We start from the raw sequence: 14,944 nt of genomic DNA on the forward strand, positions 1-14,944 counted from the left end.
TAAGCTGCCTTGAATCCTATCTCAGGAGAAATGTGGGAATATACATTCAATAAATATACACCATGAGAACTAGAAATTTTAGGAAAGCAAGTGTATTTTTGTTGCCTTCTTAAAAAAAACCCTCTATTCTCCATAAGGAAGAAGAAGATTGCACAACTCTCTGAGTGATAGGCGGTTTGGACTTAGGAGACTTTGGATTTTTGTGATTTTTTTTATGGGTCTCTGTTTTTTTCTGACAGTGTTTTTTGCCTCTCCCATAGCACTGCAAGCCCCCGTGAACTGGAGGCTTGGGAAATTACTAGGCCGAGGTGCCTTTGGAGAAGTCTACCTTTGCTATGATGTTGACACTGGCCGAGAACTGTCTGTAAAGCAGGTGCCTTTTGATCCTGACAGCCAAGAGACAAGCAAAGTGAGTATGTGCATAGGCTAGGATGGTACGTAAAATGCTTCTAAAATAATAATAATCTGTCTGTTTATCCATCCACAGCAGGAGAGGAGGGTATTTCATAAATGCTAGGCTTTCCCCTCATGTATTTTATTTTCTTTTAAAACAGATTTATATAGTACAGGAGCAAATGACTCCTAGGTGGGTTACAATGAAAGTGAGATAAAACTAAAAAAACAAAACAAGCAAACCAAAACAGGACAATTACATCCTTAGTCAAATCAGTAGGATGAATTATCTATCTATCTATCTATCTATCTATCTATCTATCTATTATATATCTCACTTTTCCCTCAACATGGGATGTGAGCCCATGTATAACATTCTAAAAGCACAATACAATTTAAAAACTGTTAATGCGAAAGCATCAAAATATATTTTAAAACATAATAAAACCACTGCACCCTCATTGAAAACTTTATCTGCTGCAACCAAAAGCTTCCTTAAATAAAAAGGTCTTTATCTGCCAGGGGAAAGACAGCAGGGAGGAAACCAACTGGACCTCCTGGGGAAGGGAGTTCTGCAACTTCGGAGCAGCAACTGAGAAGTCTTTCTCTGATGCCTTCACCAGATGTCCCGGAAATAGTGGTGGGACTGAGAGAAAGCCTTCACCTGCAGATCTTAGCACATGGACAGGCTCATATAGGGAGATACGGCTCTTCAGATAGTCTGGACCCAACCTGGGTAGAGCTTTAAAGGCCATAGCCACCACTTTGAATTCTTCCCAGGAATGGATCAACAGCCTTTAGAGTTGGTTCAGCAAGGGTGTTATATGGTCCCTATAACCATCCCAGTCAGAAACTTGGCTACAGCATATTGAACCTGCTGGAGTTTCTGAACAGTTTCCAAAGGCAGCCCCATGTAGCATGTTTTTCAGTAATCCAAATGGGATGTAATCAAGGCATGGGTTATCCTAGCCACATCTGATGTCTCAAGGAATGGACACAGCTGGCACACCAGTTTTGACTGTACAGACCACCACTGAAAGCATGAGAGAGCACAGTCCCTAGACTTCTCAAAACAGGATCAAGAATGTCATCTGCTAGTCCACCAGTGCATTTGGCAGGACTCGCTTGTTCTGGAAAACGAATGAAGTAATGATAAGGCTTACAAGTTTTATGATTGCTCATGGTAAACTAGCACAGAAGAAGTCAGAGGGGAAAAGATAATCAGGCAGAAGCTATATATTTCTTTCCTTCCCTTTGGTGAGGTTTGTCAGGATTCCAAGGGAATCTGGAGCATGATCTTCAGGATCTTAAGTTTAGGCCAGTGTTTGCACTGAAACTATGTGTGCTGTATACCTTGCACTAAATAGTCACACCTACAGCCCTTCCTTTTTCCTCTGTAACCATTTCTCTTTTACTGCAGGAGGTGAATGCTTTAGAATGTGAGATCCAGCTGCTTAAAACCCTCCGCCATGAGAGGATAGTTCAGTATTATGGCTGCTTGCGGGACCCTGAGGAGAGGAAATTGTCCATCTTCGTGGAATATATGCCAGGGGTAAGTAAAGATGCGTAGGCATTTTTGTAGAAGGGACTGTGCTTTTAGAAAGCCCAGATATCTCATATATTTGAATTCCAACCCATATCCAAAGATTTCCAAAGCCTTTAATACAAAGCCATGATTTAATCTGGTGCCGAAGTGAAGCCAATGTTGGCACCAAGCAGGCCTCAGGGGTTGGCATTCCACTTTTGGGGTGCCACAGCAGAGAAGGCTCTTTCCCATGTTCTCACAGATGAGAAGATCCCTCTCCCCACAAATGGGACAAAAAAGAGAGCACTTCTAACACACCTCAATCTGGCTGTTGGTTGCTTTTGCAAGTCATTTCCTACTTGTGACGCCAAGGAGAACCTACCATGGAGTTTTCTTGGCAAGATTTGTTTGGAGGAGGTTTCCCATTGCCTTCCCCTGTATCTGAGCATATGTGACTTCCCCAAGGTCATCCAGTGGATTTCAAAGCCAAGCGGGGAATCGAATCCTGGTCTCCAGCATCATAGTGCAGCACTCAAACCACTATGCCACGCTGGCTCTTCAGACATGCGTAAAGAGGCATTCCTTCAGGTATCCAATGGTCCAAGCCATGTTGGGCTTTAAATATTACCACTAGCACCTTGTTTATTACAAAATATGTTATCACAAGATACGCAAAACTCCAAATAGTGGCGAAAATGATCAGTCCAGAGGCAAAGGATACACATGTTGCGTCCACCACTCTTTCTCTCTCTTTTCCCTTCCTTTCAGACTTTAACCCACACCCTGTCCTCTCTACTACCAGATTTCTTCCTGAAGCCCATGTAGGCTTCCATTTCTCAAATAATTTGACAAGCACTCCTATTTGAACAGACATTGCATAGGGATCAAATCCTGTCAACTGATACAAACGATGTGCAGAGATAACATTTTAAGCAGGTTGGTTTATTTTGATGGCAACTTCACAATCTGTGGTAAGCACATACATATTTGTTGTTGTTGTTTAATCGCTGTACTGTTTTCACCTTCATCAAACCTGTGATTCAGGTTTGTCTTTGCACTTCTGGAAACATTACTCCTCCACCCACCACAAAGAGAGCCAAGGACTGATTCAGTTCTATGAAGGGTAGTGTGGACAAGGTGTTTTAGGGAAGGAGTGGGTGGCCTCTTCATCTGAGAACTTGATACCCATGGAGGTGGTATCTGAGGGACAGAACAAAAATAGGGACCCACAAAATCATGCTAAGAGTTTGGCCACATGTTATCTACAGCTGGAATCATCATGACTCCTCTCCTGCAAGCTTATAATATTATGGCCCCTCAACTCTCCCTGGAACAGTTTTACAGCTATTTCTACATTTGAAGGATTTATTTATATACTCATGTATAAGTCTAGACATTTAGGTAAAACAATTGGCCCAAGAAACCTGAGCCAATTTTTCTCTGGGTCAGTGTAAAATACTATACTTTAACTCTTATTTAAAGAAAAGAAACCATCCCCTGGTGAAAAGCAAGAGTGTAATCTGTCCTTGAAGCACTGACCCTCCTCTACTTTCTCATCCATTCAGCCTTTAGTGTGAGCACAGACAGTTATGCCTGCTAGAGTTTTGTAAGTTCTTCAGCATTGTTTTCCTTTGCTTCATCCTTTAGCTGCTTTGTTACATGCACCTATGTTTTACCCTTGACTTGGGACATACCAAAATCCCGCTTTTGGCTTTCAAACCTGCCCCTAACTTATACATGAGGTCAGCTTATAGTTGACTATATATGGTGTATATAAGTGTATTGGCTGCAGTCCTGCATGGCTCAGCGTAGCATAATGCATTACATCTGCATGAGTACCTATGGTTGGCTGAGCCATGTACCATTCCTCTGACATACTGAACAGTCTATAAAGCTCCCTGTGTGGCTAATCCCTACTTTGTGGGAAGCACACAGGATTGCAGAAATGTGTGGCTGCCTCCCCATAGTGAGATGTAAAATGATTATAGCAGTGCAGAGACTGCTGGAGAACCCCAGTGATTTCAGTGTTAATGTCATCGTTTCATGTCTGGCTACAGGGATGAAGCTAGGTGCTTTTGCAATCCTGCAGCAGCCAGAAAAGGACATATTCACACATAAGGGAAACTTATACCGGCAAAGATCCCTTATAGGATGCCAACCATTATATGCATGCATGCTTCATTAAGAAAATATTACAAGGTTATTATCTGGAACCTGCAACATTGCTTTGGAACCTGCAACAATGCTCTCTCTCTCTCTCTCTCTCTCTCTCTCTCTCTCTCTCTCTCTCTCTCTCACACACACACACACACACACACACACACACACACTTAAGAATGAGAACAGCATGTTCCTTTTCCCCAGCAGTACAGCTAATATTACCTAGCATTTAAAAACTGTTTAATGGAAGAATCCACAGGAAGTTATCCTAGCTTTCTGAAACACGGTTTTCATTAGTTTACAGGACTTTTTGTCCTGTCAGCTAGGTTTTGAGGACATATTGGGGCTAGACTAGTACAATTAATAGCAAACTGAGGGTGAACTAGAATTAGAGAAATGTTGCATTTCTATGTATTCAGAATGTTGCATACATGTCCACTTGTCAGATGACCTTTCGTGAATGGACTGCACGGTGTAATTGGCATTTGTTGTTCCTTCTGTGACAACAAAAGATTTTTTATTTAAAAAAATCTCTTTTTTTCCATCCAGGAAGCACATTGGCTTGAGCAACAGTGGTTTCCGAATGACACAGATGGTCATATTTGTTTTTCTTTTGCAAAAGAACTAGTGCTTTGGCCTAACAAGATTTTATTTCCATTTGGCAGTCATGGCTTGTTTTGCCTTGTAACTAGTGGGAAATAGGCTGGCACATGATGCACCCCAGACATGCACAGCTACCACTGAGAACCATGTAGCATTTTTACTGTTTGGTCAGTTGATGCTCTGAGGTCTTGGTTCCTCTCACAGCCAGGCTACTTTTTTAAGCAACTGCCATTAAGGAAATCAGAAAAGTTATGTTTCTACTATCCATGTGCATAGCAGTAAAACTTGGAAAAGTTTTTTCCTTGAAATACAACTCCCAGAATCCTTTTCTGTTCAGGCAGGGCATTGGCAACTGACTTCTTGATAATGGTCTGACATTTTAAAAGAGACGAACTTTCAAACATGTGTGTGTGTGTGTGTGCGTGCTGTGTGCCTTCGAGTGGTTTCCAGCTTGTGGTAACGCCAAAGCTGACTTATGGCAACCCTCCAATTTATGGCAAACCTGTCATGGGATTTTCTTGGCATTTGTTCAGAGGAGGTTTGCCATTGCCTTCCCCTGAGGCTGAGAGCAAGTGACTTACTCAAGGTCACCCAGAGATTTCATGGCTGAGTTAGGAATCAAACTCTGGTCTGCATAGTCATAGTCCAACATGAAGCCACTACACCATCCCGGTTCCTTCAAGTGTTTTACTTTTTATTATTTTTTCTGCTGTTTTTGAATTGAATTCAGTGGTGTCTTAATGGTATAATTGGTTTGATTTGTATTTTATTATGTAAAAGACACATTTATTGGAAACTTTCAATTTATTTACCTCATTTCATTTCAGTCCTGCATTTCTCCTGACGGAGAACCCGAAGTAGATTCCATCAAGATTTTAAAAAACCAGATGCAATTAAAAATCTGATTGCAGTAATAAAATTAAATGAATTCATTCATGTTGGCAGCAGCTTTGCATTCCACTCCTGGCAGAAAGGCAGATATAATTCCAGGATCAATAAATAATCCCCTGGCTAGTGAAGCTGTGCTGCTGGGGGAATTGTGGGTACAGTAGTAGCCAAGAAAAGTGACTTTTCCAGGCACTTCATGCTTCATAGAAGTGCTTGTGAGTTCAGTGGGAGCAAGCACATAGAACAGAATTTTCATAGAATCGTAGAGTTGGAAGAGACCGCAAGGGCCATCCAGTCTAACTCCTACCATGCAGGAACTCTCAATCAAAGCATCCCTGAGAGATGGCCATCCAGCCACATGCTTAAGGTGGTTGCATTTGCAAGCAGATTCAAAACTGGATTCTCATTTCCTACACACAGTCACTGCAAGATTGATGCTCTTGGCAAAGTTTAGCAAACCAGATATTCTTGACTTGAGCTCCCAAAATCCTCAGCCACCAGGTGGAATGGTAAGTGATGATGGGAGCTATAGTCCAAAACATTTGGATGACCAGATGTTCCCTGTTACAACTAATAATATTTCACTTTTCCACTGTAGTCACAAAATATTTAAGATACAAGAGAGTGAAAGTATTAAAAGACACAGTATAATTTAGCATGCAGAGACCAAAGTTATTTCTAATATAATGGTAAAAACATTTCTACATTGAGGTACACTTATTAGATTTATCTTTCTTTCTTTTTTAACTTTCAAAACATCTAACAACAATCAGAAATTACCCCAAAGTAATTAACAGTGCCTTGTTCTGTTTGCATCTCATAGGGTTCTATCAAAGATCAGCTGAAAGCCTATGGGGCCCTAACAGAGAACGTGACTCGGAAGTACACCAGGCAAATCCTGCAAGGGGTTTTCTACCTACACAGCAACATGATTGTCCACAGGGATATCAAAGGTAGGTATAGATTAGAGGTGCACAGAGAGGGGTAACCTGCCCCATGTTCCACCACTACTTTGATTACTATGGGCTGCACTCAGTCCTTGTTTTTACAGTGACGGGAAAGATTCTAGTTTGTGAGCAATGTCACTTTGGGCCCCAAATGTAAGGAATGGAGTAGCTTTAGATGGGAGAATCACACCCCGTGGAGGCTTTGGGAATCAGATGGCACATTTTTTTACCATATTTCCCCCCCTAGTGATGGGTGATAGGCAGAGCTACAGAAAAGGTCTTGGCAGGCTGGACAATCACTATCTCTGGTGTAGGTCTTAAGGGAGCTCATGGCTAGTTTTGATTAGCTAAGAAGATACCCGAAAGAGCAAAGCTGGAGGCCAGGGCCATGTCCGCATGAAGAAAAAGAAGTGTTACTGCTCCATTCCTGCATTTACCTGTTGAGGTGATGCATGGGGCCAAAACGGGTGAAATACGGGTCCAATCCATGCTCCAGGGTGATTCTCTGGAGTAAAAAGAGTCCCCAGTTGTTCCAAGTCAGGGTGGAAATGCCATCGAGTGTTTGGACTGTGCACTGGTTTGGGGAAAAAAAATGAGGATTCATTTTATTTTATTTTGTTTACTTATATCCCGTCTTTCTCCCAGTACAGGGACTCAAGGAATGTCATTATGAATTGCCAGGCATTGACAAACCAGTGGATTTTGTTTAAGAGAGGAACTCATCAGGTGCAAAATCTTGCTGCTGGGCTTCCGTTTTGGACATGATTTTCATCTTGTCTTTTTTTCTTACCCCCTTTAGGTGCCAACATTTTGAGAGATTCTGCTGGGAATGTGAAACTAGGAGACTTTGGTGCCAGCAAACGCATTCAGACCATCTGCATGTCCGGAACGGGGATGAAATCTGTCACAGGGACTCCATACTGGATGAGCCCTGAAGTGATCAGTGGGGAAGGATACGGAAGGAAGGCAGATGTATGGTAAGTGGTCATTTTATCCTGGAGAGACGTGTCCAATGCTGAGGCAATACTAGCTGCAGTGCTCTGTGCCAGAATTCTCTAATCCATTTCTTTGGGCATATTTTAAATTCTTACATTTTAAAGGCTAAAGAGCATTTTAGAATCTTGTGGGAGACTTTCGCTGTAAATTTAATTGACAGATGTAGCTGGGATACAACTGTGTTCTGAGGGACTCTTGTCTCAAATATGAGTGTGAAGTCAGTGTCCTGTGAAAAGGCTGTGTGATTTAGGAGATTATCACACATGAAAAAGGACGAGAGCGCAGCGGATCCCTCCCATCCTTATCATGCAAAGATTATCAGATGACATTGTGCTTATCTCATCAACGAAGTGGAATTTTCACTTCACTTTTCATTAATGGAAGTTTGTTACTGAAATGTGATGGAACAATTCCATTTCTTTGACAGAATAATGATGGGATAACTGTGACATGTGTGATAATCTTTGTGCAATTATACAATAAAGTCAGAATAAGGATGGGAACGATCCACTTTGCTTCCATCTTTTTTTCACATGTGATAATCTTATTAAATGGAGCTCATGCGTATTGACAGCACTGGTTTGGCTTGAAGGTTGATAGCATCATTCAGATCCAGAGTTTGGAAATGTTACCTTTTGGGGAAACAGCTCCTAGAATCCTCCAGCTAACATGGCCAGCACCCATGCTTGCAGCGGGACTGTGGGAACTGTAGTCCACTAATGTGACTGGTCCAAGCTCTTTTCAAGCCTTCCTGTCCCCATCTTCTCTTTGGCCATGAAGTTCAATTGATGGCCTTTAGTCAATCACTTTTAATTTTCCTTATAGGGCAGGTGTAAGAAAAAATCAGCAAGGAGCACTTTTGTATACTTTAAATCATTGTATCAGCTGAAATAAATTTGGGTTGGATCCTTCCTCATCCTTTTCTTCTCCTGGCATTCTTCTTCAGGAGCGTGGGCTGCACTGTGGTTGAGATGTTGACTGAAAAACCGCCCTGGGCAGAATTTGAAGCCATGGCTGCCATTTTCAAGATTGCTACGCAGCCCACAAAGCCCCAGCTTCCAGATGGCGTTTCGGACTACTGCTGCGGCTTCCTCAAGCTGATCTTTGTGGAGGAGAAGCGCAGACCCACAGCAGAAGACCTACTGCGGCATCCTTTTGTGAGCTTTAGCCTCTAGCAGGTCATCCTGCGAGAGGGATGGGAAAGACGCAAAGTTCACTCAAGAACGGTGAAGTGAGCAACAACCACAACAAAAAAGAACCTGCACACTTCTAAATTCAACCTCAGTTTCCTGTTTGGGTTATTCCCAAATGTGCTGCATTGTTATCAGTCATGCCATGTTGGTCAACCAGCAGTCATCTTGCCAAGTCTCTTAAGCTGCACTTCCAGCCATCTTGACGTTGTGGAGGTTGATGGGTGCATGCTGTACTATGGAGGCCAGTGGATTCTCTGCTTGTATTGGCCCCTCATTAGGCCATAATGGACTTGCACAGCCATTAAAGAACAACATGGATAAAGTTGAGTTTCTTCTCAGCTGACAGGCACACCCTGGTAAAATGGTTGAAAAGAGCAAAATGAACAGCAGCAACACTCAGCCGTGAGCTTTGTCATTCTTGCCAGGCTGGCAGCCATTGAAAAGGACGCCTGGATGAAGCAAGTAGAAATAAACCCAGAGCAAATGAACAATGGCATCTGCCTGCCTCTGTCTGAGCATGGAAAAGCCATGACTCATCGCAGGAAGTCTGATGCACATAAAACGAGCTCCAGCTTTTGGGAGCAGGAGGTGAAACAGAACTGTTTTGTATTTTAGGTGGTAATTATAACCGGTGGTTAAATATATAACAGTGATCCAACCCAAAGTGATCAAGAGTCCAGAGATTGCACCAGAATCGTATGGAAGTCCTCCAAAGCTATTTATCTTTCCCTTCAACCCAAAGGAAATTAGTCATAACTGGCCCACTTGTAATAGAAGCATTTGCTTAGCCCTTTATTAAATGTTTCCTATGATGTGGATTACACCAATCTGTTTCTGCATTATATTTTAGTCTATATGTTTGAGATTTGTAATGTTTGAGAAATGAGGGTCTGGGGAAAGCCACTATCTCCTGCCTGGCATTTCTCGCTGGACCAAATGAAACATCAGGGGCTAAATTTACAGCGCTTTATAAATAAAGCTTAATAATAAATCCAATTGCTAAAGACTAGCCCCAGTAGAGTAGAACCATTGAATCACTAGGATTTACACAGATGTTGGTTTACTACTCATTAATTTACACTGGTTCTGCTCTAGTTGTTACTCTAGCAGTTGGATTTAGGCCAAAGGGTCATTTGGAGAAACTACCTAAAAATGTATTTCTCTAGGTTGGAAATAACATTTAAAAAGCTCCAAATTCTGATTCATCAATATCTTTCTAAATTAAAAAGTTTCCCCTAACTAATTTGGCAGCAGCATTTTGAGTTTTTAATTTTTTTAAAAAATTAATTTTAGTGCAAGTTATTTAAGAAACTGCAGGAACAAGTGTCACTTTAGAAGAGGCATTCTCTCCTGTTTCTGAGAGAGATTTGGGGAATACCTCTTCCAAAATTGCATACTGCACATTTTGGCAGATTAGATCAATATCTCGATTGAGTAATCAATCAGCTAAATTCCTAAGAGTGTAGTAACTAGACATAGTATAGTAACTATTTGAAAGTGTATTGTAGTAATACTTTTATTAGGCCAACCAAAAAGTCACAACATTCTTTGAGGAAGCCTTTGAAACAAACATCTTGTACAGAGATTATGCTTTTTTTGATTGGCATAAGAAAAGTAAGACCACTGTGTGGGCTTTGGAGTTTGAGTTAGGGTCAACATGGCTACCCATGTATTCTGGTAAATATGTTAACTATTATAACATAGTTACCATAACTGTGATCAATTTAGTTGGGTGATTGTCCTTGTCTTTGCCAAATGCATTCCCCCCAAAGTCATTTACCAGCTTTAGACACCCACACACTGCTTTTTCCCCTCAGTGTTGAGGTTCCAGTGGACAAATATTGTATGAACTTGTGGGAAGGAACATGAAAATATTATGGATGTCCCACATATTGAAGCTCCACAATGTATTGCTTTGCAGTGGCCTCCAAGTGTGGCAGATCTATCAGCCCTAAATGTTGTCTTGACTGGTCCAGAAAAGAAAGAGAGCCATTGCAGTGCCAGCCAGTCAGTGTCTCGCCATCCATTCGCTTGATTGATTGATGCTGCTAAATGCAATCTCTTTGGAAGAAAGTCATGCGTTAGTGGGCCCAGGGGCCATATTATATCTGTCCCCAAAACAAATCCAGGTTTGTGTCAAGTTATAATCTAGGTTATGTGGTTTAAGTTTAAGTGAGCATTGCATTTTGAGCAAATGTGCACATCTTGCAATATATTCAGCTTAATTTAAATTTGCCATTCTACACTTAAGAAGAGGAGGAACTTATTCAGTCTGGCACTTTCCCAGATTTTTCATGCACTACTCCAGTTCAGAGGTCCACCCCAAAATACTTACTTCAGGGAAAGATTGCACGCAAAAATACATCTTTCACTGGAAATGACAAAGACCAAATCCTTGATGAGTTGCATACATATATGAATTTTTCTTCAGGCTTAAAAACAATTTTCATGGAATCTGGGCATAATTCACATGGAATCCTCTGAGGAAGTAGACTCAAGTCTAAAGCTCATGCTACCAACTTCTCTCTTTCATTTAGTCTCAAAGGTGCTACAAGATCCCTTTGCATACTGATTCCCTTGATCTAGAAACACTGCTCCTATTGATGTAGCCTAGACCTTTACCAAGCACACACTTTTCAGATCATCTCTGCAGCCATAATGCCTAGTGTAGATACCTCAGGATGCTGAATTTAGTGTCAGATATCAATATTTTTGTGTCTGTACAGTGCATTTCAACAAGTGGAATACAGCCAGTCCTGGCTAAGCATTCAAGTCATGTCCCATCCATTCTGATGGATCAGAACTACACCATAAATCATTTTCATCTAGGTTCTGAAAATCTTAGAATGGGCTTAAAGATGATTAGACAATATTTTCTTGAGGTCTCAAATACGCACATACTTGACCCAATTAATTTGATGGCAGATTGCTGGTTCCAGACCCTGACTGCCATCTGGACTTAATTGTTGGCCCATAGGGAACATTAGGAGAAATGTTAATGCTCCAGGATGGAAATGTCCAGCGGCTGAGGCTTTGGCCTGGGCAGGGCTGTAAACTGACCTACTTTTGAAAGATCTGTTTACAAAGTCTGAGAGATTGTTGCCTCTTGGTCGATACCCTGAAATGCCAACCCTTTTGTCTACCACTAATGCCAGAGCTTGTCAGCCATACAACCCCTTTGCTACTTCCTTTGGGTCATGTCACAGTTTACCATGTGTTCGCTGGTACTGTAAATTCCAAGTAACCCAAACCTTGCATTACTGAAACATGAAAGAGAAGGGAAACAGAAACCTTAGAGTCAACCAACTACTGTATAACTTTACTTCTTTCTTTGATCCAGCCCATCGGTGTATAAGAAAATCAGAGATTACGATGAGTTTGAAGGTTGTTAAACCAGGATCCCTGGTTGTTTAGACAGTCATTTATTCATTATTCTTCGGCTTACCCAGGTTTGCTGAGTTATCCAAAGTGGTGCATTGATAATCCGCTGTTTTCCCTATAGAGATGATGGTTCTTCTGTCTTGGCATCCCATGCTGCAGCATATATGGCCACTCTATCTCATTGTATGTAAATAATTGTGAATTACTCCTCAGGTGCCTTTGCTTCTATTTTGTCAAACACTGTTTTGTCAAAAAGTGATTCAGGTGTACAAAACAGAACAAGACTGACAAAAAAAAAAGGGGGGGAGGCGATGGGTTAGTTCCAGACTTTATTTAGTGTAAATCCACCTAAATGAATGGAACATAAGTCCCATCAATTTCTGCTCCAAGTCTGGATCTAGCCTAAAGGCTATGTGCTGTACATTTTTAAAGACCCTTAGCCTCTCAGAAGGCAAGTTCTGGATGTATAGTAGGAACTCTGCTTTTGAAAACATTGCAGTGTCATTTCCAAGACTATATTTGTTCATATATATATATAGATTGTGATGTTTTTGCTCCTTGCACAAAAAGAAAACAAAAATGAGAGTGAAACTATGTACTGCCTGACTGTATCGATCAGCTCTTTTTAAATTGCTTACCACTTCATGGACCTATCCAAACTTCTAATTTAAACTTGGGGAAGAACCGTTGCAGCCTCCTCTCAAAGGGTTATGGAATTAAGAGCCCTGCAAGTTTTGGAAAGCGTTTTGGTGATACTTCCTTGTGGACAGATATACAATTCCAGCAGTTCTTTGGGAAGAGGGGCTTTGGATCAAATTGCTTTTGAATCACAAACTTTAAGACAGGATCAAAACTATTTGAAATTCATAATCTAGACATGGCCATGGGTGCCTTTTAAAACTCTTGCTGTAAACTAGCATTTTTAGCTGCCCTGCTTCCATTAGACAAAAATAGTCTCTCCCCACTGAAAAAGAATATTGCTATAATAAAAGAGGTGGATTGTAAGATTCCTTTTGTACAGTCATCAAATAGCACATAAGGAAGCCAACAAAACCACTTTGGATGTAAGGTAGCTCTTTGGGTTTTGAAGCTACGGTTGGAGTAAGGTGGTCTTTTGTGATTTGGTCTGTAGAGGCAGCTGGAAAAACAACACCCCTCTATCATTTGATGGGAGGAGAGGGATCATTTTGGCAGTCACTTGTGAATGGGTTTGACTTATTTATTTATTTAAATAGCTGGCATCCTGTTCAGTAGTTTTGAGATCACAAGCTGGGATTTCTAGGTCACCCAGTGTAACTCTGTGGATGTTGACCACAGAATTGCACTGGAGGACCTACAAATGCCTAGGGAAGCATTTTCTCTAGGGATTTCTAGGTCCTCCAGCATGACACTATTGTTAACGTCCAGCAGAGTTGAACTGGAGGACTAGAGATTCATAGAAAGAACAAATTAATAAATTCCGCAAATAATCAAAGCTGTAAAAAAAAGTTGCAAATCTGGAGGCTGACCGTACTTGCGTTAACCCACGGATAAACTGAGGCAGGTTGTTTGGGTCAATTTTCAGACTAAACTGTCCTGGTGATTCCCAAACTTTGGTCCTCCCAGAAGCCCCAGTCAGCTTGGCCAACAGTCAGGAATCTGGGGAGCTGAAGTCCAAAACCTATGGCGAACTAAAGTTTGGGAACCACTAGGACTTATACATGACTATAGACAGACAGTGCAGAATCCCAGCCAGTGTATGATGTCCTGGAACTAGAAATCTAGATGCTTTTTAAAACTTGGACCTCATGCAGTATATACTACTCAGTGTAAAGGGTGCAAGGCATGCACCGAAGAAACTATGGATGGATATTCTCTGATAGTGTGGAGCTGGATGTATGTGTCCCTGCTGCCAATAATGAGAGTGAATTAGTCAAATTCTGGATTCATTTAAAGTAGGGAGGGCCCATCCATTTCAGTCTTGGCCAAGGGAAGGATGCCTGAAATCACAGATGGCAAGCCTTAAGGTGTCCCAAAACCTTAAAGAGAAATTAACTCACATATTTACAATGTCCACGATTCCCAGGGATGCAGCCATGGCAGTTTAAAGTGGTTTCATAGCGCTTTAATAGTGTGTCGCACACACTAAGTGTAAAAACGTCATGCCCCTAATCGATTCACAGCGCGAAAGACGCATGGGCTGTGTGCCAAAAGCCCAATTTTCAGTCCCCTTCTGTAATATAAATGCCACTGTTAAAAGCCTTTATCCTTGTGATATGTTCATACTTCATACTTTCTGTGGTATGGATAGGTTTAAATATCGTAAATTATTGCAGCTCTAGAAATACGTGTCAATAAGAAACAAAGGAGATACTGCTGTTTTGGCACAATGTGGGACAAGTCATTGAATGTACTTTGTTAAATGCTGTAAATGCTTCGTTTTCACCTCTTCCCCAGATGCATGGAATAAAATATTTTTAAATTTTGTGGTAAATTTTGTGGACTCCATTTCTTATCTTTAATGACAGGGAAAGGGGTGAGGCACACATTGGTTGCCATACGATGCAATGCTTTTGTGCTGGAAACATCTATCTTGTCATAGAATCATAGAGTTGGAAGAGACCGCAAGGGCCATCCAGTCCAATCCCCTTCTGCCATGCAGGAACTCTCAATCAAAGCATCTCCATTGACAGATGGCTATCCAGCCTCCACTTAAAGACCTCCAAGGAAGGAGACTCCACCACAATTTCAAAGGGAGTATGTTCCACTGTCAAACAGCCCTTACTCTCAGGAAGTTCCTCCTAATGTTGAGCTGGAATCTCTTTTCCTGCAGTTTGCATCCATTGCTCCAATGGGTCCTAGTCTCTGGAGCAGCAGAA

General features: G+C 41.4%; 1 protein-coding gene across 4 annotated transcripts in view; it reads left to right on the forward strand.

The window, feature by feature from the left end:
* The window catches only part of LOC149310092 (mitogen-activated protein kinase kinase kinase 3-like), a 97,068-nt gene extending 87,540 nt beyond the window's left edge, over positions 1–9,528 (forward strand). For 2 of the 4 annotated variants that reach the window (XM_089533673.1, XM_089533674.1), the window contains exons 13-18: positions 261–409; positions 1,814–1,945; positions 2,384–2,506; positions 6,393–6,522; positions 7,316–7,493; positions 8,459–9,528. In XM_089533673.1, the coding sequence (XP_089389799.1) occupies positions 261–409; positions 1,814–1,945; positions 2,384–2,506; positions 6,393–6,522; positions 7,316–7,493; positions 8,459–8,687 (941 nt within the window). In that variant the 3' untranslated portion in view covers positions 8,688–9,528. The remainder of the gene's footprint in view (positions 1–260; positions 410–1,813; positions 1,946–2,383; positions 2,507–6,392; positions 6,523–7,315; positions 7,494–8,458) is intronic. The other 2 variants (XM_089533676.1, XM_089533677.1) reach the window with 1 other exon arrangement.
* Positions 9,529–14,944: the final 5,416 nt, after the last annotated feature.

This window comes from Sceloporus occidentalis, unplaced genomic scaffold (assembly GCF_023333645.1).
Source record: "Sceloporus occidentalis isolate IW3139 unplaced genomic scaffold, rSceOcc1.0.p SCAF_7, whole genome shotgun sequence".
NCBI lineage: Eukaryota > Metazoa > Chordata > Lepidosauria > Squamata > Phrynosomatidae > Sceloporus > Sceloporus occidentalis.